At 52.6% G+C, this 26,369-nt stretch overlaps 1 protein-coding gene across 2 annotated transcripts in view; it reads left to right on the top strand.

Moving 5' to 3' along the window:
- SLC39A11 (solute carrier family 39 member 11) overlaps positions 1-26,369 on the top strand; it is an 82,986-nt gene that overhangs the window by 54,925 nt on the left and 1,692 nt on the right. For both annotated transcript variants that reach the window (XM_071573773.1, XM_071573772.1), the window contains exons 7-9: positions 8,387-8,456; positions 24,940-25,038; positions 26,097-26,255. In XM_071573773.1, the coding sequence (XP_071429874.1) occupies positions 8,387-8,456; positions 24,940-25,038; positions 26,097-26,255 (328 nt within the window). The remainder of the gene's footprint in view (positions 1-8,386; positions 8,457-24,939; positions 25,039-26,096; positions 26,256-26,369) is intronic.

Genomic DNA, 26,369 nt, shown 5'->3' with positions numbered 1-26,369 from the left:
ATGGAGGCAGAGCCGGGTGCTCAGGGCCATCCGGAGCGTTCCACGGTGGTGACTCAGGGGGGATCAGGAGGAGCCTGACTGCACACACTCCCTCTGCAAAAGGTTGCCTTAACCTTTCATTAAACCTCCCATTAATTGGTGCCTCATCAGCACATATTTTGACATTTTCATCTGTTAAGCACCTCGGCGGATGGAAACAACTTGCTCCAAGTCATTAAAGCTTCCGTGCAAGGAGGTGGGAGGTGTGGGAAGGTGGCTGGGCAAGGTGCCAGCACCGGGTACAGGTGACAGCCCCAGCTGTGGGTGATGCTGGTGGCCCACAGTGTCACGTGAGGGGTGCAGGTGACATCCCCAGCTGTGGGTGATGCTCTCAATGAAGGATGCAGGTGACATCCCCAGCTGTGGGGGATGCTCTCAGTGAAGGATGCAGGTGACATCCCCAAATGTGGGTGATGCTCTCAGTGAAGGATGCAGGTGACATCCCCAGCTGTGGGAGATGCTCTCAGTGAAGGATGCAGGTGACACCCCCAGCTGTGGGAGATGCTCTCAGGCTTTGGGCTGCTTTTGGCCCCACGGCCACTTGTTTGGCTCCCTCAGGACTTCCTCATGCTCCTCCTGGGCAGCTGGAGGCTGAGGCTCTGGGTCTGGGTGCAGTGACAGCCTGATGTAAAGCTAATTCCATGTCTGACATGGGCAGGGGTGGGAAGTTTTCCTCTGCAACCTGGGGGCTGTCACAGCCCATCACACTGGCACTGTTAAAGGGGGGCAGAGCGTGGGGTCTGTAATGCCCCTCTGACAGCAGCTCATATATCAAAAACTCATTTGAAGGCAGACACCTGGACAGGCAAGAGAGAACCTGATAACACACATTTATCTCTGCGGCATCATTTGGAGTCAGTGATCGGTGTTTTATAAACAGGAACAGCCACAAAGGTGACAAAAGCCAATTAAATACAGGATTTTCACCAGATGGAATCGAAGTCTGCTGAAATGTGCATGTGGAAGCTCCTTTGCTTTCTTGTCCCCATCAGATCTCGCGGGTCTGTCACATTAAACATCGGTGAGCGATGGTGTGAGAAACCATTTGCGTGCTAGAAATGAAATATTAAATATCTGGGATGCATTCAGGTGGTGTGGGGTCAGGGAGAGCCAGTTTCCAGCCCTGATCAGTCACTGCTTCTAGATTAGTTCTGGTTTGTTAATTTGGGAAAGGCTTTTCTTCTTTCAGAGAGGTATTTCCATGATGAATGAGCTTTGGGATGTTGGGTGGTGATTTTAATTCTTTAAAATCAAGTGTAAACTGCCTCGTCAGCTCCTGTTTAGCTGGTGCAGCTCATGGATTCAAATGAGGATTTGTTCCATGTCCTGCTTTGAGAAAGCAGGAGAAAAGTGGAACAGGGTGGGATGGAGATGGTCTGGCTCCTGTGGGGTAAACCAGGAGGGGGCATTAGGGGAATTGCCTCCTGCCTCCCAAATTCCACTTTGTTTAATGCCCACAAACCCTCAGAAGGCCACAGGCTCCCCTTGGGCTGATTTCCCCCCCTGTATCTCTTGCCGTGAGTTGCTCAGATGTGTCACATCCTCCTGGATTTGCCCTGAGCAGCTCGGGCTGGTCCCTTCCTTGTTTCAGACCCTTTTGCCTGGGCTGGTTGCACTGGGTTTATTGGTGTGAGCACCCAGTTCTGGAGGCTTTTTTCACACAAAGCTCCTGAGAAATTGCCTGGGACAGCCCAGGGCCAGGCATTTTGTAGCCCACTGGGGCTTAAAATCCTTTTTTAATGGCACAGTGTTTAGGGGTATGGTTTAGTGGAGTCCTTGGCAGTGCTGGGTTAACGTTGGACTCAGTGGTCTCAGAGGGCTTTTCCCACCAAAATGACTTTTTTCTGTAATACAAACGTGTTTTCTGTGTGTCTGTTCTGCTGTTAAGGACTGCTGAGCTGGGAATTCCAGCTGATTGCTTTTCTAGGCGATGCCTGCTTTGACCCTGTCATCACCTGCCTGGTTTTCATCACCTCTTGCACAACCTTCATGGGACCCAGTCCCTGGAAAACTTGGAGGCAAAGCTGCACAATTGGATTTTATCTTTAGCTGAGCTGTCTGGGCACGTCAGAAGCTTTTGAGGTGTTTCACCTTCTTTCAGCTTTGTGTTTGCACATCCCAGAGTTGCAGTGTTCCAGGCCAGGCTGGACAGGGCTTAGAGCAACCTGGGCTAGTGGAAGATGTCCCTGCCAATGGCAGGGGATTGGAAATTAAAGGATCTTTAAGGTCCTTCCCAACCCAAACCATTCTCCGATTCCCACAGAATGAAAAAAAAAAATCTTTCTAAAATGACTGTCACCTCCTGCTTGCTCGTTCTGTAATGGTGGGGAACTGGAAACCTGAAAATCTCTGAAATCTGGTAATCTCTGTGCTTTCCTATATAGTAATGGCAAAATATTTCCTGGAGGGAACTGGAATTCAGTCTTGAGGGGAAAAAACCCTGAATAGTGGCAACGGGGATGTGCTTAAACTCTTAGAGAAATACAAACCTCATTATAGGAAGATTAATTTCCCACTAGGAACTTAACAGCTCTTCAAAGTGCAGGATGAATAATTGATGACATGTTGGCATCTGTAGTACCTTCCTGGAGGAAGCGTGTTCGTTTGCTGACCCAGAGGAATTAGCTCCATAAATCCTCGCAGGAGGAGAGGATGTCACTCGTCTCCCTCAGTGCTGCTGCCAGGCTGGGGGGTCCCAGCTCTGTCGGGGGGTGTGGAGCACTGAGGGATGTGCAGATGTTGCAGGATTTGGCATTACTGGGAAGGATTTGGGCAGATGAGCCCAGCAGGTTTGGTCTCTTTAATCAGAGGATGCTTTTGGGATGACCCCTGAGTGTGTCCGTGCTGGTACCCAGATCCTGTCTTGCTTTGGCTATGTCTTAACTTATGAAAAGGGTTTTCTCAGCATCACACACTCTCCTTTCCTCACAAAGAAAGGCATTTCCTGCTGTTAAATCCATAATTCCTTCTGTTTCTTCCCCAGCTCTGCAGGCACAGAGCTCTGCCAAGCTGTGCTCGCCTCACCTGCCCTGAAATCTGATGGCCCCACAGGCAGAGCTCTGGTGTTTTGCAGATAAAAGGCTTTGACAAATCCTGCCTTTCCTCTAATTTCTGCCTTCCCTCCAAGCCCAAGATTTTAACTGTGTGATCTCTGAGTTGCTCCTCATTTATCATCTCCGCAGATCCTCCTCCTCTTCCTCCTCCTCCTTCCCGGCCGTGCTGCATCCCAGAGGAGTTTCCTACGAGGGTGTTTTTAGGCAAGTTTCTTACAAGGATATTTTTTAGACAGGTTTCCTGAAATGTGTGTTTTTTAGGCAGAGACACCTCTGGGTGGGTGATGGGTGGGTTGTGCTGCCAGGACCCTACCAAGTGCATCCTCCTGGAGAGTGGGAGGCATGGGATAAACTAAGGGATAATGGACAAGTCTGTGTTCCCCTCACTGCCATCCTGACCTGCTTGTACATCAGCAGAAGGGCAAAAACCACCCCTAAATCCTCTGCTCCCGGATCTTTGTGGTGTGGCTGCCTGCAAAACACACGTTCTATAGCTGTGATCCCAGACCAGGGCTCTGTGGTGTCATTGTCTTTATCCCTGAAGTCCTGCCTCCATAGTCACAACATGAGTTGGAAAGTGGATTTTGTTCAGTGGATTCCTGTTTTTGCTGTTCCTGTAGGGTATTTTGTCCAACCATTGCCTGTCTCCTCAGTCTTTTATGGCAGATGAGAGTCACGTAATAACTGCTGTAATTTATCGAGGCCCTGAGTGGTGCCTCCTGCATATGGGTTGGATTTCCAGGGAATCTGAAGGGCTTTCATTTTCTCTTGGTTTTGTGACCAGGCCTGTTGTGAGGATGACAAGAGGCCTCCCACAGTGGCTGTGAAGCTCATTCCATGCTCCAGACCAGAGCAGGATGCCACGGAGTGCCATGAGCCTGGCCCTGGGCTGTGCCTGTTGGTCCAAATAGAGGGCTGTGATCCCTGCCTGGCTTCACAAACTGCCCTGAATAGGATTGAAAATCACATTCTGCTTAATTGCATCTGGTTCTTTCAGCTCGCCAAGCTCGGGCCATAAGGGGGAGGTTTGGGCTGCAATGAGCCGACTCTCAAGTTGATCTTTGAGCTTCAGGCTGGTGTGGCATTTGCAGCTGGAAGTGCTGAGGTCCAGCCCTGCTGTGTGAGCACAGACCTGGTGCTGCTCCACTGACCCTTGGAAAATAGATATTGGAGAGCACCAGAGCAAAGGAACATCGCTCACTGCTCTGGGCAGCAGCACAGGATGATTTCAGGCCAGGGAATTGGGCAGAACTAGATTTCAGAGCAAGAAAGTGAAGCAGCTTCCTGGGTGAGTCCAGTCCCTCTTAGTTTCCCAATTTTTGCATATTTTGGGGGTTTTCTCCCTCTGATCTAACACATCCAGTGCTGTCAGTGTGTACCTGAGCATGAGCTGGGCTCCCTGGAGCTCTGTCAGTGACTGACCCCTCTCCTTCCAAAGGAGGAGCATCTCTTGGGTGAATCTCTCATTTTTAAAGTTATTTGTGGCTTTTGTACATTATCCTTGTTATCCTTGTCCAGGTCTTCGGTGTCAGGGCTGGTTTGGATCTGACAGCCCAGACCTGTCCAGGTGCCCCAGGACCATCCCCTGGGCTGCCTCCATGGCAGCACCTCCTGCCTGAGCAAGACTCCCTGTTATCCCTGCCAAGGAGAAGAGCTCCCTGCAGAGTGCAGCACTTGCACTTTTTGGGCTAGTCCTAAGGCAGGACACTGTCCTTGAGCCCAGAGCTCCACAGGGATTCACCATCTCAGGAGCCCACGTTTTCCCCTTGGGGCTGCAGAGCTTTGGCCTGCCCAGGAACATCCCAGCACGGAGTGGGAGCACACAGAGCTTTGCACGCTGAGGGGGAGCAGATGGATCCGTGCTGGGCCTCATCCCAAAGCCCATCCCAACTGACTTGTGTGCTCCTGTGGGTTGGAGCAGACGGGAACACTGTCACTGTCCTCCTGGCTCAACCAGACGGAACATCTTGTGCTGTTTTGCAGCTCTGCTGAGGGGGCACTGAAATGAAATGAAAATAGGAATAAAACCCAGGCTGTGACAGGAGGATTCACACATCCCAGTCCCCTCCATGTGCTGGGGATGGGCACTGGGGGACCTGGGCACCTCAGGCCAAGCATGAAGCCAGCACCACCACCATCACCCCCAAACCCCAAGTGCCACATCCAGGGCAGGGAAAATGGGTTCTCCTTGGCTTTGGAGGTGGTGGATGGTCCCTGGTGCTATAGAGATGCCCTGCTGTAGGTCAGGTGTGGATGTCAGCTGTGGTATGTAAGGACATCGTGCTCTTGCCCCTGTCACCACGTTCCCCAGGCTGCCAAACACATCCTGCAGCTGTCTGGGCAGCAACAGCATTATCTTCAGTGACCCTCCAGCACAGTTATTGCTTTCAGTTTGAGCATTTGAAGCTTTATTTTTCTTTTCCTGGAAAACAAGCAGGGAGGAAAATGCCTTTGTAAGAAGCTGAGAGGTGTGGAGCTGATCCCTAAGTTAGCTCAGGATTAGTCTGATCCCTGGGTAATGCCTTATCAGGACGAAATGTCTTGAATTGTAAAGCCAAGGAAGCCCAAGAGAGGCAAAATCCCTTTGTTCAGGTTAAATAGAAGCATTTTCCTCACAGTGGCTGAGATTGGTCATTTTTTAATGTCTTTGTTCTGCAAAGAGATGCCAAGTGAACCCCCAGCCTGGTGCCTTCTCCCTGTGAGCTCTCCAGATAACAGAGTTGTGTGGAGTCTCTCCAGCTCTGTCACTGGTCAAAGAGGGGCTGAAAGCTGCTGAAATCCTTGGAAAACCCTCTCTGACATGGAGAGGTTTCCCATGGGGCATGGACACTTTCACCATCTTTCATATCTGAAGCTGCAGAGTGGTGGCCTGTGGTAAATCCTATCACAGGGTTATGTGGGAATTCAGTCACAGGCTTATGTGGGAATGATTTACATGGGATACTGGGGAGAAATTCCTCCCTGGGAGGGTGGGCAGGCCCTGGCACAGGTGCCCAGAGAAGCTGTGGCTGCCCCATCCCTGGAAGTGTCCAAGCCAGGTTGGACAGGGCTTGGAGCAACCTGGGCTGGTGGAAGGTGCCCCTGCCCATGGCAGGGGGTGGCACTGGATGAGCTTTAAGGTCCCTTCCCACCCAAACCATTCCAGGAGTTTATGACTCTGCTTCTTTCTGCCTCGCTCACAATGGTGCCAAGAACCAGAAACTCCCCAGGGCTGTTTATTTTTCCAGCTGATGCCTGAGCCTGCAGTGGTAAGAGCTGCTCTCCCATTCCCATCTCCAGTGACCTTATGTACCAACCAAGCATTTCCAGAGCCTCCAGCACAAGGAGGGCTGAGCTGGGAGATTGCAGTGTGGGCACACTTGGCAGCGAGCTTGCTGTGTTGGGTTTCCATGTAGATCCTTGAGAATCTGCTCATTTACCTGCAGAACTGAGTCCTTTTGAGGTTTGACACCTTTGAAAGAGGCTCAATCTGTGCTGTGGAAGCAGTGAAGTCATTGTGGGGTCTTGACAAGCTCTTTGAAATGAAGTATTTGAATTAAATCGCAGCACTGGGCTGAGAGCTTCACACAGTATCTGCTATAAATAATAAAGGGTTTTCCAAGCATCCAAGGTGGTGGGGTGTGCTGTGCTCCCTGCTGTCTGGACCATTTGGGACTCCAGACTTGCTTGGCTGTGGTTCCCTGTTGCTCTGGGGTCAGCAACCCCTTGGTTGATTTGTGGTCATGCCCATCCTGCCCCAGCTCTCGTGTCCTCTCCTGGGCCGTGGGGATGTGGCAAAGCCCCTGGCCAGAGGCTGCTGTGTCCCTCCTCTTCCCTGTGCTGCTGAGTCTCCACCCTGGGCTGCTGCTCCCTCCCCAAATCAGCAGCTCACTACGCACCATCTGGTGATTTTAATTCCCCATAATTTGTTTCCACGTAGCTGTGATTTGTACTCTCATTAGTTGTGGGTTTCTCACTCCATGAGTCCCACTTTGCAGCAGGGAACTCGTGGTGGCTTTTCCCCTCGGTCAAAGCTATTTTTGTTATCGCACTAAATGAGCATGTGAGTTATAAAACGAGAGTTTGTTCTTTGGCTTTTGCTATCTGGACATGTCACACTTAAAAAGAAATCTTTGGGAATAGCAGTTCCAGCCCAGTTCATGTGCAGCTTCAGGACATCCCCACAGCTGAACTGCACACAGCCATTTAACATCTTTAAAATGATCTGCCTCCCAAAGTTTGGCAGAGCAGAGCCCTCCAGAGCCACCACTGTGGGCACCCACAGCCCTGCAGGGCTCAGCCTGTGCCCTGGGTGCTCAGCCATCTCCCAGGTGGGTGATTTTGGGGAGGTGGGAGCACTTTGCCTGAGTGTGTGATTCCCCCCAGGTCCTGTATGTGCCCCACATGCTGTGGTTCCTCTGCCTGGAGTTATCACCCAGTTCTGGGATTTTAGACATAATTTGGGGTCTCCTTTCCCTGTAACCCTGTTTGTAGGGCTGATGGCTGCTCTGGTTTTCCCTGTGTCCATGCTGAGCCTTGGATCAAGGCTCTGAGGAGCTGTTGAGTGTCTCAGTTCGTGCTCAGCCTGCACTCGATGCAAATCTGTGATTATTCAAGTTAGTGCTGCTTTTTATGGTGTGTTTCCAAGGCAACTGGAAACTCAGAAGACCACAAACACACACACACACACACAGGGTCCTCCTCATCTGAGACCTCATCCTCTGGGTCACAGGGAACACTCCAGTGACATTTGTGACGTTTGGGTTTCCTTCTGCTTTGGAGTGTCCATACAGGAGGTGTGGTTGTTTTGGGGCACAGGGAGACCAGAAAGCAGGGAGGGGACATTGTTGGGAGCCTGACCCTGGCTTAGCCCAACTCCTGGGGGATTTATGGGAGAAGCTGATGTTTGGTTCTTCTGGAATCCACCATGGCACCAGTTCTGCAGAGAGGTTTGCTGAGCCTGAACCTTTTTGAACAGATTTGGTGTTTTGCATTGTCTTGCTCCTTGTTAAAATCCCATTTCAGCTGGTGGGGATTGGGGTCTTCTTCCCTTGGTGCACTCATCAATCCAGAACCCTTTTCTCTCCGTGTTGGCTTCCTGAGAAACAGCTGGTTTGGGTTCCTGGTGAGGAATACCCCAGGCAGTGCCACTGAGCTTGGGTTAAATGCAGTTGGATTAAAATGAGCAGGAAAATGACCTGGCCTGGGATGCTCTTCCTGCTCACATCAGCCCTGCCTCTGATGGAGCACAGGAGGAGGAGAGAAGGTCTCAGGGCTGTTGTAGGGTTTGACCTTACTGTTTTTTCCTGTTCCAGAGGGTCTGGCAGTGGGAGTTGGATTCGGGGCTATTGGAAAATCTGCATCTGCAACATTCCAAAGTGCCAGGTAAGACACAATGCTGCTTTTTGTGTGTGCCTTTCCCTCTTGGAGCTTGTCTGTGCATCTGTCCCACATTGTCCCGTGCCAGGGTGCGTTGGAGATACGGTTTTTGACTGAAACCTGCCTGGAAGCACAAATGTGGGCAGAGGGAATGGAAGGAATTCCTGGTACTGATGCATTTTCCTGATGTTTGGGGTTGTTGGACTTGAGGAAAGGTTTCTGTTCTCCATGGTTTCTGCAGTGGTTCCTTGTTTGTTCCTTGGTGGGATCAGTGGAGCTGGAGTGGCCCATGGACAGGAGGCAGCTGAGTACTCCAGTGGGTGCTGCTGGGTCTGGGTAGGTGCACACAGGAATTTTGGGATGCTGGGCTGCATCAGGAGGCACTGGCAGCCTCTTCCCTGCACCAGTCGCTGCCAAGGGCTTTGCAAGCACCACACTGGGGGTTTTATTCCTCTTCCTTATCCCCATTAAACATCCCTGGGAATGCTGATGGCTTAGCTCAACTCTGGTAGCTGTTCCTCTGTAGAGAGCTTTGCCCTTGGGGAACTTCAGAGGGAAGGGAGTTAAAAAACCTGGAGATAAGACTGAAAGGTGGAGATGGTAAATCAGGTGGAGGTAGAAGGAAATCAGCCTGGATAAGGCCCTTTCCTTGGAGCTGCCAGCACGAGTGGCAGAGGCTCACAGGAGCTCTTCCCAGTGCCCCTGCCCAGTATGTCCCTGCAGGGATGGGCATCAGCTTGTCCTCCTCCTCCTGTCACACCTGAGCTGGGAGCAGCTGTGGCTCCACTCCCCATGGAACAGACAGACTCCCTGGCACAGGCTCCACGTTCTCCCTTCAGAGAAATGCTGAGATTTTCCACAAAAGCAGCATCCCCAACGGGAAGGAGCAGCTGCTGGAGCTGCTGGAAAGCATGTGGTGGCTTTGTTTTCCCATTCCTGCCAAACAGGACCACTGGAATCTGGAACTGGTGGCCATAAAGGCTCTCAATCCTCTTGGCATCCCTGTGCCCTGCTCCAGCCTCACCAGTAGCTGGTTTTGGTAGTGCCAGCCTTGTCCCCAGCTGCTTCCAGGCAAACCTTTCTGTGCTTCACTCCAGGACTGGTGTGAACAAGGGGGTTAATCCAGCTCCTCCAAACTAGCCATGGTGTTTTGGGCTTTGGTGTGTTTCTTGCTCCTCCAAGCAGGATCAAAGCCTGGATGGCAGTGCTGCTGCCCCTCACCCAGGTGCCCCCAGCAGAGCTGGAACTGGGCAGGCTGGGGCACTGCTGAAAGAATGGGAGAAAGGAGTAAGTCTGGTGTGAAGCTGGAAGAGCTGCTGAGGCTTTGGAAGAGCTGCTGGCACCTCTTGGTGGCTGCATTGCAAACAGCACCTTCCTGCCGAGGCTCTCGAGGTCCTTTTCTTTCTCTGTTTGGAATTTACACCTGAATTATCCCCATTTTCTCTTGGCCCTTCATTTCCCAGACCCTGCTGTAGTTTTTGCAGTTTGGGGACATGGGGTGTGTTGAGTGAGTGGTTGACCAGCCCAACCCTTATGGCTCGTGGGACACAGTGCTGGTATGGCTCAGTCACCTTGTTCCTAAAGACGACAGGGTTAGATTGGATTTTAGGGAGAAATCCTTCCCTGTGAGGGTGGGCAGGCCCTGGCACAGGTTGGGCAGAGAAGCTGTGGCTGCCCCATCCCTGGGAGTGTCCCAGGCCAGGTTGGACAGGGCTTGGAGCAACCTGGGCTGGTGGGAGGTGTCCCTGCCCGTGGCAGGGGTGGAACGAGATGGGCTTTAAGGTCCCTTCCAACCCAAACCATTCCATGATTCCTCCTGAAGGATCTGTGGGGTCTCAGGGCTGGTTTTGGGCCCCTCCAGGCTGTCCAGCCCCTCTGTGGCCAGGCACAAGCTGTGCTCACAAGGACCCCACAAAGACATAACCCAAACCCATTTCCAGTTCCCTGTCACATCCCTGGCTGATGGGGACCCTGGGCTGGCCCAGGCACTTGGAATGCCACAGATCCCAATGAGGAAAGCAGGATACTCCAGCTTTGTCTACCACATTTCTCTAACCTTTTGAAATAAAAGGCTCTTCATAAAGCCTGCAGAGGCTCTGGAGATGCTGGAACAAAAGGACTTTTTTTCCCTCAGCTGCTCCGTAGAAGCCGAGAAGGCAGAAGCAGCTGGTTCTTTCTCTGTATTTACAACAGCATTAATCATGTTAGATGAAAGGTGGCATCTGTACCATGAAAATACCAATGCAAATTCAGTCAGCTGCAAAAGGAGACAAAATAACTTCATTGCCATCAATTTGTCTGTCACTGTCATCTGCAGGCAGCCCAAAATCACTTGGTGTAGCTCTGCTGCCACGAAGCCATTTGGAAATATCCAGGAGAATTTTAGGCTCTTTAGATTTAAAAAACAGCAGTGGATTTATATATAATGTGAGAGACAGAGTTAACTGTTGACACATCCGAAGGGAAAATGCTCCATGGCCACGGCTCTGAGAGGGCACGACAGTCGTGATCCCCCTCACAGGCAGTAACCTGGGACAGCACTCAGTGGAGCAGCTGTGGCACTCAGTGTACCCCTTCCATGCCACTTCTGCTTGCCCTGGGTGTGACAAACCCCGTTAGCCCTCCCAGAAGGGCTCACTCCCTCCAGCCACCCTGAGCATCTCCCGGAGCATCCCAGCCCTGCTGCCAGCCCTGCCCATGCTCCTCTGTGTTTCTTTGCTGCCACCGGGTGTGCAGGCTCAGCTCCTGCAACCTGGCAGCTCCTCTGGGAGCTGGGGCTGGGCTCAGAGCCCCTTGCCTTGCCAGGCTTTTCATTTATGGCTTGGGGTGTGGGGGGAACCCCCTTGGAGCCCAGAGAAGCTGTGGCTGCCCCATCCCTGGAAGTGTCCAAGGCCAGGTTGGACAGGGCTTGGAGCAACCTGGGATAGTGGAAGGCGTCCCTGCCCATGGCAGGGGGTGGAATGAGATGGGATTTGAGGTCCCTTCTGACCCAAACCATCTCATGGTTTTATGATTTTGCCTGTCAGGGAACATGAGCAAACCATGGATGTGTCTGGGTCTCAGTGGTGGAGCTGGATCTTGGCTCCTTCAGCTGGGCAGCTCTCTCAGCTGGGAAGGTGATGTAGGTTTAATGGAAGCTCAGATGGGGCTTAGCACTACCAATACCTGCTTTTGGGGTGTTTTCCATGGGGGGCTGAGTTGCTGCTCATCCTCAGGCAGGAGCATCCCTCCCTGCTGTGGGACTGCAGTTCTCCTGCCCAGTTCCTTGCAAGGATAAAAATATTGGAAATTTCCACGGGGTGGAAATAACAGCTCAGGACAAAACTGCTGCAGGGACAGAGATGGGGCAGGACCCAGAGCAAGGGTGTGCCCAGGGCCGAGGGGCAGTGCCAGGGTAGGCTGTGTGTCCCAGGAGGGGAAGGTTCCTTCCAGATGGGAATGGGGAGGCAGGAGCTGCTCCTGGCTGCCTTCCAGGCAGGAAGGTAAAGAGAAGGGCAGCCATGTCTTAAAAAAGCTGTTCTACCTCCCCTCCTTACCCATGGAGTGTGGGGGAGGGAGCTCTCCCGTGCTGTGTGGCTGATTTAACAGGAACCAGATGGGGCTGGGGCTGCCCAGACCAGGATGGGTGGAATCTGAGTGTCCCTTGGCTGCTCTGGGGGTGCAGAGTGGGCAGGGGGGCAGGCAGAGGTACAGGCAGGGGGCCAGGCAGGGCTGCCTGATGCTGATCCACTTTGTCAGTGGCTTTCCCAAGGCTGGATGTAGGAGGAGAGAGACCAGCGCTGGTCCCCGTTGCTGTCCATGCTCTGCATGTCTCATGTCGGGTGTTCTCCCTCTCCCCAAGTCTCTGCTGTGTCTTTTAGGGGATGGAAGCACCCACCAGTGATCCCTGGGGTGACCCTGAGGCCCCACATTCCATGGGCTGGGATGCTGGGCAGCTCCAAGGTGGGGTCTAGGACTGGCAGGGAGGGGGTCCCAGGAACGTGCAGCATCTCCCCTCCTGCATCCCGTGTGGGAGCTCGTCCCATGGCTCAAAGCACAAGGTTGGAGGGAGAGGTGGGGTCCTTGGGGACCCCTTTTTCTCCCCCTTCCTCATCAGAGACTCTTTCTTTGAGAATCACCACAAGGGGCTGGTTATCCCCATCCCCATCCCACCCACCATCAAGGGTGGGATGTCTGGGCCTGGGGGGAGCAGGGTGGGATAATGGGGATGCAGGACCTGTTCTGCTGCTCTCCCCTGACAAATCCTCCGTGTGCTGTTTGCTTTCTGCAGCCTGTGCCTGTGCTGTGTGTGAGCACAAAAGCCAAATCCCTTTTCCTATGGAGCATTGCTGCTTCCTGCGGATTTTTTTCTGTCAAGTAGAAATTCACCATAAAATGAATTTCCTTGGTCAGGATGGCAGGAACTCTGGAGTGTGCCTTAGAGTGAACAGAAAATTACCATCAAATACCTGTGCCAGTGACTCTGCCTTTAACAGGAGAAGGATTTGGGAATGTCTTTGAGTCATCCACTGCCCCAAGGAGGAGGATGGAGAGTGATGGGGAGGGATGAGGGTGTGGGGTGACAGTGACATTGGCTGGGGTCGTGTATGGTGAGCAGTGCTTGGACCTTGGCTGGCTAATCTGGGGAGCAAAAGGGAATCTGTTGCACAATTAGCTTTGAACCATCTGGATTTTCTGTGCCAATCCCTCTCTGGCCAATCTGCTCCTCTGTCAGGAATCACAGTGATTCCAGCAGGTGGGATATTCACTGCACCACTGGCTGGCAGCACAGGCAGCAGGCGATGCTCTGGCTCGTGGCTGTGGTTCTCCTCTGGCTGAGCTGTTTTCCAGCTGGGATGTGAAGGCTGATGCTCTTCCAGTGGAAATATCTCCGTGTGCTGGTTCCCCCCTGAGCACAGGGACTCGGGGCTGTGTTTGGGTGAAACTCCATCCTGCAGCCTCAGTGTTACTTTAATATCACTTGTGGACATAATTAAAAAAAAAAAGATAAAATTTAGTTATCAAACCTGGCAAATCAAGCCTGTATCTACTGGAAGATGCTGGAAAGAGGATTTTCAGTGCACTTTTTGCTTGGATCTTTGGAAGGACATGTTGCAATGGTGCTCTTTACCCAGGTGCCCTCCCTTCCCTGCAGGGTCGTTGGGCACATTCCCTGTGGTCCTGGCATGGATGGGGCACAGTTGCTTCTCTAATTCTTCCATCAAAAATAAAGATGGAGCAGGGCAGTGTGGGTCTGTTACACTGAATAGCTTGGCTGGTTGCAGGCAAAAAATACCTGCAAGGCCAACTCAAACTGAACAGTTGGGATGAAACACAGATGGACTTCCCTGCACTCTTCCACCCCAAAAGAACATGGAATTTGTGGTTTCAAGGCCATCCCTGTTACAGGGAAACAAAGCTCCTGTCCCTGTGGATGGCCAGGGAGGCAGAGGTGGCTGGAATGGTGTTCCCATCCCAGCCCCAGCCCGGGTGCTGCTCCTCTCCCAGCTGACACTAGGTGGTAACATCCATGTTCCTATCAGCCTCTGCTCACAGGTCTGGGGCTGCTGCCTGGTCTCCCAGGGCTGGAGAGCAAACCCTGGAGCTAATGGGATTCCCAGATGTGGCTTTTTCCCTGGCAAAGCCCTTGGCAAGGGGCTGCTCTTCCCAAGGCGAGAGGAGGTTCAAATAAGCAGAGCCAGTATCCCGTTAAATGCCGTAAATTACTTGGAAAGATGATATATAGGAAGGACTGGAAGTTTGAAAAATAAAGTGAGGTGTTTTTTTAAGCCATGGGTGGTCTGGGCACCAGGTCCTCATTGGGTACTGTGGATACAGATAATTTAGGGAGGCTAAAAATGGTGTGGACAAATTTTTGGCCCAGCTCTGCCTTAGGATGAAACCGAGTATGTTTTTGAGGGGGAGTGGGGTGTTGGTTGTTGCCTTTGGTTTAAAGCAGAGGGATTTGGGAAGGGTTTGTTCACAGTTGGGAGCTGTTCTTGGGGTTCATGTGCATCCCCTTCAGCAGCTGCAGGGTGAGCTGGAGGCAGGGGAGTCCCTGCAGACCCCCCTGTGGGTGTCACCCCCTCAGCACCCTCTTTTCCTGGGCACAGCAGTGCTGGGCTGGGATCCTCCAGAAAAGGTGGATCTATGCCCAGTGAGCTTTTCCCCCCTAAACTCTGGGGATGGGGCAGGGATGGATCCCTTCTCTCCTTCAGCACCCCCAAATCCCACCAAGGAGTTTGCTGCACCCCCTTCTGCCAGGGGTTTGATTGAGGGTTTGATCCTGGCTTGCTGGAGAGACAAGGAAAAGGGCAAAGTGGCTTTTGTGGTAATAATGTTTAACTTGGATTGCCCAGCTCGACCTGCTTTTGGTGTTGGTGGACCAGCCCATTGTGGTTCTGATGTCCCACCCTCATGCCACCTGCCCCACTGTTTCCTCAATGACATCTCCTCTCTAGGGCATCTGGGGGAGGAGGGGATGGGAGTGGGGAAGTGATGTAAACAGATATATCTTCCCCCCCTCGATGATGCTGCTGATGTTTCCTCCAGCTCAGCACAATGGCTCCCATTCATCCACCCTTTTGCTGGGAATGCTGGCCTTGTTTTGATCTGTTGTGCCCACAGATTGTTTCCTGTCCAGCTTTGGTAAAACAGACAGAAGAGAGGCTTCGAGTTGACAGGCAGACTTTGACTATGGCTTGGAAAATATTATTTCATGGGACAGCCTGTGCCTCCCACGCTGTGTCTCTCAGGCTGGAAAAAAAAAGGGCTTGATTAATGTACGGAGATTGAAACCAGGCAAAAATTTTATACTGTGTTTTCCTTGAATGAATGGAAATCATTGTGGTCTGGGAGACAGCAGAAGACACACTGGCTTTTTTCTCTTGTTCACACACATGAGATCCCGTCTCTTGCTTATGAATAGATCCACAGTGGAGCTAATAAAGGGAAAGCATCAAAATGTGGGGTTGAATCCTGACCTCTTTATCAGGTCACACAAATACCTCACTGAAAAAACCCACCTAGTGATGAGGTGAGGGGGATTTCCACCTTTCCTGGGATCCCAGGCAAATGGGTGCAGAACAAAGCCCTGCACTGCCCCTGGGCACGAAACAAAGCTGCGGAAGGTGCTTATTCAGCACCTTTTAATTAGCCTGTCCTGAAGGTGGATGTTTATTACTGAGAGTAATAGGTTCCTCCAGGGCTTTGCTTGGGAAGGGTGGGGATGGTACCAGGGTGTTTTGTCAACACGGCTCTGGAGCAGAAAGTGGGCTGGAAGGGCTTGAGACACAAACCAGGATTGTTGCATTTCTAATCCTGATTGAATCTCAACAGAGGTGAGGAGAGAGGTGAGGAGAGGTGAGGGGGTTCCTGCCAGTGATGGCACCTTCCCACCAGGAACCCCCAATGCAGATGTCCCAGCCCCATGTGTATGGTCCTTTTGGAGGAGGCTCTTTTTGCTCTTAAATTCCTGGGAACGGTCACTTGGCTGCCTGGGGTGGTTTCCATTCCATGGCTGTGTTTCAGGGCAGATGCTCTTCCTGAGGCAGTCCCAGGTCATTCCCAGCTGGCTGTGCTGCTGAGGAGCCTGTGGAGGTGCTGAAGAGGGAACTGTGGAGCAGAGCTGTTGCTGCTGGATCCCCTGGAGTCTGGGCAGGGAGTGAGGGAGATGAGGACTGTCTTCCAAAAGCATCTCAACTGCAGGAGGTGGGAGGCTGTTAGAGAAAACAGGTGCTTTGAGCTCTCCTGGAATCCAGGAACTAAAATTCAAGGCACTCAAAGGGGAAACTTGTCCGAAGTGGTGCAGCTCATGGTGGAGCCAGGCTGGGAGGAATCCCTTGGGGAGGAATCCCTCAGGCTCTATGGCTTGTCCACATGTGCTCTTTGACCACATTGGTCCCAGCAGACTTGGTGACAACATTCATTCTTCTTCACTTTCCTGTCTCTTGTCCAAGACAGTTGGATTGAAAGCCCACAGTGGCTCCTGGGGCTGGGTGGGTGCTGCAGCCTGCATTTGCTGCCTGGTTGGAGGAGAAGGAGGTCCCAAGTGAGCAGGGAGGTCTCCAAAGCCTGGCTGGGAGCCGGGCTCTTGGCTGCCAATCCCTCGCTGGCTCTTTGCCTTTACATCACTGTGTAAATAGTCTCCTCTCTTCCCTCTCACTCCTTCCTCATCCTTTACTCCAGTGTCTAGACCAAGGAGGGGTTTTGATTGATTTGTAATGCTCAGGAGGGACAGCTGGTCTCCCAGACAGCATCTGGCTTGATGGAAAGTCCGTGTAATGGTTGTGTCCTTCTCCTCCTGTGGTGATACAACCTGGAGGACAGGGAATTCCAGGAGAAGCTCTTTGGCTTCTCACCTCTCTGAGGTGGCTTTGGGAGAGCTGCCCAGCCCTTTCCTTGGGTGCTGCTGGACAAGTGAATGGTTTGTGGAAGACTTGTGGGTGGGTGCTGCAATGACCCAGCAACCCATGGTGGAAAATTCAAGTTAGATTTTGGCAGGAAATCCTTCCCTGGGAGGCTGGGCAGGCCCTGGCACAGGTTGCCCAGAGAAGCTGTGGCTGCCCCATCCCTGGAAGTGTCCAAGGCCAGGTTGGATGGGGCTTGGAGCAACCTGGGCTAGTGGAAGGTGTCCCTGCCCACGGCAGGGGGTCGAATGTGTCCATCCTGGACCTTGGTCCCCATTCCCATAGGATGAGGTTCTCCAGGACCTCACCACAAAGGTGTCTCCTGCCCAGCTTTGATCTGCAAAGTGCACCCGTTTGCTTCCTGTTCACCTTAAAATAAAAGAAAGGACAAGGTGAAAAGCAGAGCAGGCCAAAGGCATTATCTGGGATTGCCTCAGCCAGGCAATGCCAACAAAGCTCACTTTGAGCCCCAGGTTGGCTGTGCAGCTCCACGGCCTGATCTTCTCTTTGCAGCCTGGTTTAAAAACGAACCCTTGGAGAGGGGAAGCAAATTGAATGAAGACATTGTGGCAGAACACGGGCCGATAATGGGCCCTTTTAGAGCTACAGCTGTTAGGAAATTGTTTGGTTCCAGGTTTTGAGGCTGCACAAAGGAGCTGCTCCGCTGCTTTCACGGTCCCCAGCGCGGTTTAACAGCGATGCTGCAGAAGGGGGAGAAGAGAAATCATTGCAGTGCTTTTAATTTTGCTCTTGGCTAATGATTCCCAGCAGGATGCAAACGTGGGCAATGGGAATTGTGTGTGAGCCCCTCGATGCCACCCTGGCAGAGTGAGCTCTGTTTGTGGTGGGATGCTGAGCTCCATCACCATGACCTGAAGCACCTGAGAGGATGAGTGAAACACATCCCTATTTTTGTCTACATTTATAGCTGGGCTTTGATTCCCTGTGGGTTCTTTCCACCCTTTAACAGGACAGAAGAACAGGGTCTTTCTTAACCATACTCATCCTCTTTGCCTTACTTTTGGTTTCCCCAAGTGATGGGGCCATGTTTGCTGGTGATCTGGAGGACAAGGCAATAAATCTCTACAAAATTCCCCTTCAACCATTTCCCCCAACCCCAGCATGTTATTTACACAGAGAATTGCATGATATCTAAAGTAATTTTCAACGTGAAATGAGCTTCCAGTTTGAAGATTCATACAAAAAAGAGAGAACTGGCATTTTTGCATGAAGCCATAAACGTTAATTGGGAATTTTTATAGGTGGACCATAATCCCAGCCCTGCTTTCAGACCACCCAGCTTCTCTATGTGTTTAATTTTTTTTTAATAACCTTTCCAAGGTTCTGTCTCTCCCTCCAGCTCCAGCCCTACCTAAGATCAATGCAGCCACATCATTAAATCCTGCTTTATTTAGGGGTGTGCCTGTATGAATATGTAAAAATTGAAATTACTTCCAGGGTGACACTTTAAAATAGAATTAACGAGCTCTCGCATGAGGGTTGTCTGAAGGTATTTAAAAATAGGTGTGTAGGGTCTTAAGTGAAACCTCCTGGTGATGGTTGGGTTTGGAAGGTGCTGTCTGTGGCTCAGTGGCTGCCAGGGAAGGATGTTCTTGGTTTCTGCTTGAAAATGGAGACATTCCTGTCAGGAGCCAGCTCTGATGAGGTGGGAGAGCCACAGATTCTTCTTTTTGTGATTGTTGCTGTTGTCTTGTAGCAGTTTGGGGGGGGTTACTGGGCTGCTCCGAGCTGGGGGTCTGCAGGGCTTGGGGTGGCATCTGATGTTGCTGAATCTGCTTCTGGGAAAAGAAAGATGTTGTGATGGGGATCCTGCAGCTCTTCATGCCCACCCACCCCTCTGCAGCCAGAGCCAGGTCCCCATCAGAGCTGGGGACTGCCCAAGGGGAGCCCTTCTGTGTGTGGGTGGTGTCAGTGGTGTCAGATCTGGGAATATTTGGGTCTTGTGTTGGTCCCTGTCCTTGGGCACAAATGGACCCCAGTAAACATGATGGGGAAACGATGCTGAGTATGGGCAGTTCTGGTGTCCTTATCCATTTATGTCCCATCCCTGGGAGTGTTCAAAGCCAAGTTGGACAGTGGTCTAGTGGAAGGTGTCCCTGCCCATGGCAGGGGGTGGAATGACATGAGCTTTTAGGTCTCTTCCAACCCAAACCATTCTGTGATTGTATCACTTACAAGTACCTGTGACATTTTAGCTGGGTACACCATAACTGTGCAAATAGAAATTTGCCTGTGTGATGGATCCTGCTTTTTGCTGTGTGCTGTGAGAGCAGGACAAGGACAATTCCTCATGGCTTCCATCTCCTGCAAAGGAGGGTTTTCAGAAGTGACTCCAGGGGTTGGTCATGTCTCCTGCTCCTTTTGCAGGTACCAGCCCTGCAGAGCCAGAGCCTGGTGAGACTCGGCTGATCCTGGCCAGGTCCTGTGCTCACAGACCAAGTTCACACTCTTGTCCAGCAGCAGGAGAAGGTGTCGAGGCTCCCTGAGCCTTTCCTGTTGCTCAGCAAGGTCAAAACATGGCAAAAGGAACGTGTGGTGCTCATGAAATGTGTCTTTGTGCTTCCCAGATCGGGGAGATGTGAACTTTTACCCTGTGCGTGAGTCTGACTCATAAATCAAACAGTTACATAAATAACCAGGCAGATAAGAATAAAGATTTTAAAACTCCAGAGGAATAAATAGTCCTGAGACAATGGGACCAGTCCGTGGGATCTGGAGGTGGATACACATCTGCCCTCCCAGGGAATGACCTCCAGTTTCTGTCTCCTGTTGGCCAACACTGAGGTTTTGAACTTGCTCTTGCTCTGGAAGAGGGTGCTGAGCCAGGTGGGGGTCAGTCTCTTTTCCCAAAAAAAAGTGACAGGACAAAGAGAAATGGTCTCAAGATATGCCAGGGAAGCTTTAGATTGGATATGAGGGAAAATTTCTTCATGGAAGGGCTGTGCAGGCCTGACACAGCTGCCCAGGGCAGTGGTGGAGTCCCCATCCCTGGGGGGATTTAAAAGCCTGGGAATGTGGCTGAGTGGTGGCCTTGGCAGTGACAGGTTAGACCTGACAGCCTTAAGGGTCTTTTCCTTAAAACAATGCCATGATTTTGTGTTCCTGGGATGGCTTTCTCCTCAAAACCCACAGCCATGGAAGGTGAGGAATGAGAGTACACGGTGCAGCCAGCCCTGAGTCCTTGGCAGTGTATTGTCTGTGGAGGATGATGGTGGAGGGGGCAGTGGAAGGGGGTGGTGATGGCCAGGGGAGCACCTGGACGGGGCAGAACCCGCCCCACCCTTGGGCTGGAGGAGGCTTTTCATCTTTGAGATCCAGTGGGAGAACACTGAGCTGAGGTTTGCTGGAGAGGGGAGGTGGGTGGCAGCCCCATCCTGGACTGACCCAGTACTGGTGGGGATTTGTGCTGGGAAAGCTGGAGGGTTCCGTGCTCTTCAGCCAAAGTTCACATCCCAGCTGCTGCAGTCAGAGGGGAGAGCAGGTTTTATGACTTCAATCTGAGCTTATGTGCCTTTGGGATGAATTAAGGGTAAAATTTCCTAAAATTGTAAATGTTTATAGCATGTGGATCCAGGGCAGAGGGGGGGCAAGGCTGGCAGGGGGCCAGGCAGCAGATGTGGCACAGAGCAGGAGGCACAGCTCCCAGCCCAGGAGATGGGTGGGAAGGGGTGGAAAAGGGGATGGAAGTGGCTACTGAGGAGCAATGCTGGAAGGGCCAAGTCTCAGGAGAGCAGATGTTGTTCCACTGGGATGTGCCGCACATGGCTCCAGCAGAGACTCAGTGGGAGCTTCTCATGGAAGAAATTATTCCCCATGAGGACAAAATCCTTCCCTGTGAGGGTGGGCAGGGCCTGGCACAGGGTGCCCAGAGAAGCTGTGGCTGCCCCATCCCTGGAAGTGTCCCAGGCCAGGTTGGATGGGTCTTGGAGCAACCTGGGCTGGTGGAAGGTGTCCCTGCCCATGGCAGGGGGTGGCACTGGATGGGCTTTAAGGTCCCTCCCAACCCAAGGTGGGGGTACCTGTTCCATCCCCTGCCTAGGATGAGGGCACATCTTGTTCCATGCATTTCTGTGTCCCTGTGGGTGATGGGGCTGGTGGCTGCTCCCAAGAGCAGGAGGCACAGTAGGTTTATATCCTGATGGTTTTTATAACAGTTTGAAATGTTTGAGGTGAAAATCCTGCATTATCAAAGGGTGTATCTGTGGGTGCAACATCCACCTTCCTTTGTGGGTTTGCCCTTTGGAATGGTGAGCACAATGGGGTTACCAGGAGCCCTGTGTGCCCGTGGATGGGTCAGGCTGCTGCCCAGGGTGGGAGTGTGGTCCAGCGGCCACCAGGGGTGGTGGTGTGGGGAGCTGCCCCCCCAGCTCCCCGCAGCCCTCGCGTGAGAGCCTCCCGTGCCGGCGGCTGCACCGAACAGGTAGGGCAGGTACGGGAAACGCCGAGGGCCCCGCGGAGCTCCTTCCCGTTCCCACCTGCGAGCCCTGATCAAACACCTCGACGGCGGCCGAGTGGGAGCCATGATGTAATCTTGGGAACCCAAAACAATCGGCCCTTTCATGGCAAGACGATAACAATCAAAACAGTATGTAAGGGCCTGCCATGCAAGAATACACATGCACATTATACACTGGAGGGAATTGAAAGCCGGAGTGAAAAGGGGCTTGTTAAGAATATGTAGCCTGCTTTCATAATCAGTTTGTAAAAGAATAGGCCCTTGAAAACAAGGGTTTAGGCTTATAGAAAGCTTTCTGTGCCTTGACCTTGCAAATATGCAGAGATGCCAACTTTTTTTTGAAAGTGAACTTGGAGTCTCCCAGCGTGGTGCCATAGCAGTTGGCAGGCGAGCTGGGGGTAGGAGGTCCAGCCCCGGTATGTTCCCGGGGGACATGGAGTCTGTCCATCGAGCTGGTCCTCAGTGGAGTCTCACCAGGATGTCACAGGTTTACCTTTTCTTCCTTAAAACTGCAGCACTGGGCACTGCTGCAGAGGAGGATCAGCCAAGGCCAGGGCAGAGCCATCCCAGCATCGCTGGCTCTCTGCAGAGCTACATGTAGGTGACACGTGTCCTGGTGGTGTTTCTGTTCCCAGATTGAGGAGGTGATGGAGGACATCGCTGTCATCACCCCATTTTACAGATGGGGAAGCTGAGGCAAGGCTGGGAAAGGTAACATGTCCCATGCATGTTGGCTCCTTGATCCTTGATGCTTCCAAGGACACCTGAGTCTACTGTGCCCAAAGGAAGAGACACTCAAGTGAGATTCCCATGCTGGCCAGGGTGCTGGTGGCAGAGCCATCAATGGGACACATGCATCCTAAGGCAGTCCAGTGTGGTTTCCTCTGGGATGTGCTTCCTTTGGACCAACTCACATTTGTAGGTTGGGGATGAGCCACAGGTTGTCCTCCTTGTCTAGCTGGACACATGTTACCCCTCCACAGAATCACAGAATCTTTGAGGTTGGAAAAGACCTCCAAAATCATTGAGTCCAACCTGTGACCCACCCCCATCTTGTCACGCAGCCCAGAGCACTGGAGTGCCATGTCCAGTTGTTCCTTGGACCCCTCCAGGCACGGGCATGCCAAACCTCCCTGGGCAGAAATCCGACCACATGGGATCTGCTTCTGCCACCTCTCTCCCACTTATCCCCTGCCTTCCTCTCTTTAGAGACCCTAAACTTCCCATCCCAAGGACTGTCCCTCTGGCTGTCTTGGCTCACGTGCCTGTTTCAATCTCCTCTGTGTCCCCATCTCCCCGAGGGCACTCCGAGGGTCAGCTCCCCTGGGCCAGGCTGCTCTGGTCCTTCTTTGTGCTTATGTTTTACAATGTATTCCTTTGCAGTCGGGGGAAGCCTTCCAAGAATCCCCACCTATTTCCGCACTAAGGCGCCTTTGTTCCCCTCGAACACAAAGCAGCTTTGATTCCGTCCCTCCTCGGCGTCCGCGTTGCCGTCAGCTCCACACGGGAGCTGCCCAGAAGGTGTGAGTGGTGCACAGCTCGGTGGCCAAGAGGGACAGGAGTGTCCCCTGGGATGGTTTGTTCCACAGTTGGAGCACAGGGAGTCCTCCTCTCCTTTGCCTCAGCACCTGGACACCTCCCGAGACGCGGTGCTGGGCAAACAGAGGTGGCCCCTGGGGTTCCCTCTGTGCGGTGAACCGAGGCAAAGCAAATAGCAAGGCTTATGTGTTCCTGGCCTCCATGTTGTCACGGAGTTACCCTCATCCTGATGAGATTAGTGTCCCTGGGAAAGGCTCAGAAGGCCCCAAAGTCCGAGAAATGTTCAGGCAGAGCTGCGGTGGGAGGAGGCATTGAAGGAATGAACGGGAGCATGGTCTGGGTGAGCAGAAGACCTTTGTGGGGACATGGAGTGACTGGAGGCCAGGAGATGTCATGTGGACCTTCTCAGCTTGGTGCTGAGCCCAGAAGGTGTTTTCTGCCCCACGGACATCCTAAGGCAGGAGGAAGAAACTCCTCTTGCAGGGACACCTGTGGCCTTGCACTGGGTCTCTGGTGGCCTCTGTCTCTGGCCACATCCCACACTGAAGCTGCCCTGGCTGCCAGTGTCCACGCAGTGGGCATTTCTTGGGAAAACAGTTAAACTCCTGGGATGGGGCATTCATTGCTGCCTTTCTGATGAGGGCTGGGGGATGTGGGTGGCCTGGCCCCAGTGGGTTCCTGTAGGTGTTGAGCTCACCATGACCCATTGCACATGTTTGCCCTGGGGGGGTGTGTGCTGTGGCACGTGGCATGGTGGTCACTGCAGCCCACTGCTTGCTGTGCCACCTGTAGCCCTGTTCCCATCCCTATCCCTGGCATGTGCCAGATCCACTGGGCATCTGGCACTGCCGTGGAGATGCCCCACTTTGTAAGGCTGGGGCTGGTTCTTGGGGGAACCCCGATGGGTTGTGCCAGGGTTGTGTGGGAAGGAGAGGAGGAAAAGAGCAGGGACAAACCCACCTGATGATGGACTTCTGGATCTTCCCCTGGGTTACATCCCCTTCCTCCTGCCCTCAGGGCTGCTGCAGGGCCAGGGATCAGTGCGGGGTTCCCTCCTCCCGGTGGGACCAGGGGCAAGGTGGGGGACTTGCCACCCTTCCTGTACAGACCCCTCCATTCACACCTTCCTCTCCCTCTCCATTAATTTGTTGTGGTCAGGGCCAGTAAAAGCTGCTTTGTGCGAAGGCGAGGGAAGGAGGAAAAAAACCGGCGCACAGACAGCGGCCCCAGTGTTTTCAAACAGGGATGGTTTTCCCCCTCCGTCCTCTCTCTCTTTCCCTTGAATAATGTTTTTGATTGTAATAGCCTGTCCTGGTTAGGGAAACCCACGGCCTCTCCCCCTTCCCCTCCCCTCTTCTGTAAACCCTGGTAGAAGTTTAAACAACCCACAGAGATTTTTCTCACCAGTCTTATTTTACTAATAGGAAACAAGTGTTTGAGGCAGCAAAGGGAGCTTGGAGCTGCTGGCAGAGGAAGAAGTGACCCTGTGGAGAGGCACTGGGGTCCCTCCTGGAGCCCAGCCCCTCCCTGCTGCAGCTCTGAGCCCCCCAGAATGGTCCCTCTCTTGGTGTCCCCCAAGGACAGGCCATGGCCAGTCCCACCAACACAGGGCAGCAAAGACATGATGCAGATGATCTCCATCTGTGGAACAAGTGACATTCATGGACCCCAAGGAGCCCACACCATAAACATGAGCTCCATTTGGTGCTTGAAACATTCTTGTTCCTTTAGTGAAGGAGAAAACTCCATATCCTGATTTCCTGGTTTTCCCCAAAAGTTCAAAACTCCTGCTGAGCTGGAAGGGACTAGAGTAGCTGTGGCTGTCCTATCCCTGGAACCATCCAAGGCCAGGTTGGAGCAACTTGGGATAGTGGAAGGTGTCCCCTCCAACCCAAACCATTCCATGACTCTATGACACATGGACAGTCCAGCTCTCCTCTCTGGTTTTGGCCCTGATTTTTCACTTCCATTGAATCCTTACTCATGTCTCTTTTTCCCTGGCTCCCAGCAGCCTCCCCCAGGCTGTGCTTTCCACCTAAGATGTATGTTAATATATCTATGCATTTGTGCTTTTTCTGTGTGGTAGGAACTTAGCCATTGGGATTGGGATCCAGAATTTCCCGGAGGGCCTGGCTGTCAGTCTGCCTTTGCGAGGTGCTGGATTTTCCACGTGGAAAGCATTCTGGTAAGCTGAGCTCCTCTTCTCCCAGGGAAACAAGAGCCCTCCAGCAGCACCTCCTGTCCATTGATTTCCTCCTGTATCCATTGTGTTAGTCCATCATGGAGCTGCCCGTGGCATGGCCTTGCTCCAGATATGACATGGAATCATGGGGAGCTGATGCTGGGAGTGCTGCTGGTTTCCAGTGCTGAGGAAGTGTGGTGAGCTCTGTCCTGCTCCCTCCATACTCCCCGAGCTCAGATCTGAGCCCTCAGCTCCCTGGGGATTCATCCATGATCCCAAAAGGTAACCACATCCTGCTGCAGTACCTGTTGTGAGCTCTCAGATCCTGCACTAAACATTTTCTTCATTTTTATTTCAATTTTTATTTTATTTCATTTTTTCTCTCCCTTCTCTCCAGGCTGGATTTCAAACCCACTGTTATTCTTTTTCCCTTCTTCCCTAAGGTGAAAAAGCCAAGGGCATGAACCTTGGGAGTGCAGGGCTGTGTTCACCTGGCTGGGTGATGGATGGGAGGGCAGGGGGAGGCTCCAAAACTGCTCCCACCAAAGCTTTGTTTTCTTTTCCTCCCACCCAGCCCATAAGTGCAGCCAGTGCTGGGACTTGCACCAGGATTGCTGCTGCTGGGAAGGGAGTTCCCATGGCCCAGAGAGTTCATACAGTCCTAGAGGGAAAGAAAACGAGTGGGAAGAACATGATTTTATCCTGGTTGAGGCTGTGGCCAGATGTGGGTTCACAACCTCACCTCTTTGGGACAGAGTTTTGCTGAAATATTTCCTTTCTTACCCATCCCTGCCTGGAGGCTCGATCCCCAAGTCCCACAGAGCTGTTGGGGGAAGGAATTGGGTCATGCAGATAGGTTAGCTCTAATTACAATCTGTTTAAAATAATCCAGGTGACCTGGCACAGCTGGTGTCCAACCTCCTCCGGGCCACGGTGGCATTAGGGAATGGGCAATGGGGGGACGGTGGGCATGGGGAGGTTGAGCCCTGTCATCCCATCGGGATGGCTGTGCCACCCCTTGCTGGAGATGCCCAGGGGCTCTTAGTGTGGGTGTTTGGCAGGTATGGGCAGCTGAGTGGAATGGTGGAGCCCTTGGCCGGCGTGTTCGGAGCCTTCGCCGTGGTGGTGGCAGAGCCTCTCCTTCCCTACGCCCTGGGCTTCGCCGCCGGAGCCATGGTCTATGTGGTGATGGATGACATCATTCCTGAGGCACAGACCAGGTGAGACTCTCTGGAGACACCACTCCAGGCAGGGAGGTGGGCAGGGAGAAGCACAGAGGACTCTGGAACATCCCTTCCCTTGCCTGGGTGAGAGACAAGCAGCGCTTCCCTCCT

Source organism: Pithys albifrons, chromosome 19 (assembly GCF_047495875.1).
Source record: "Pithys albifrons albifrons isolate INPA30051 chromosome 19, PitAlb_v1, whole genome shotgun sequence".
Taxonomy (NCBI): Eukaryota; Metazoa; Chordata; class Aves; order Passeriformes; family Thamnophilidae; genus Pithys; species Pithys albifrons.
Note: the sequence above shows the minus strand (reverse complement) of the source record. Positions and strands in the feature narration are given on the sequence as shown.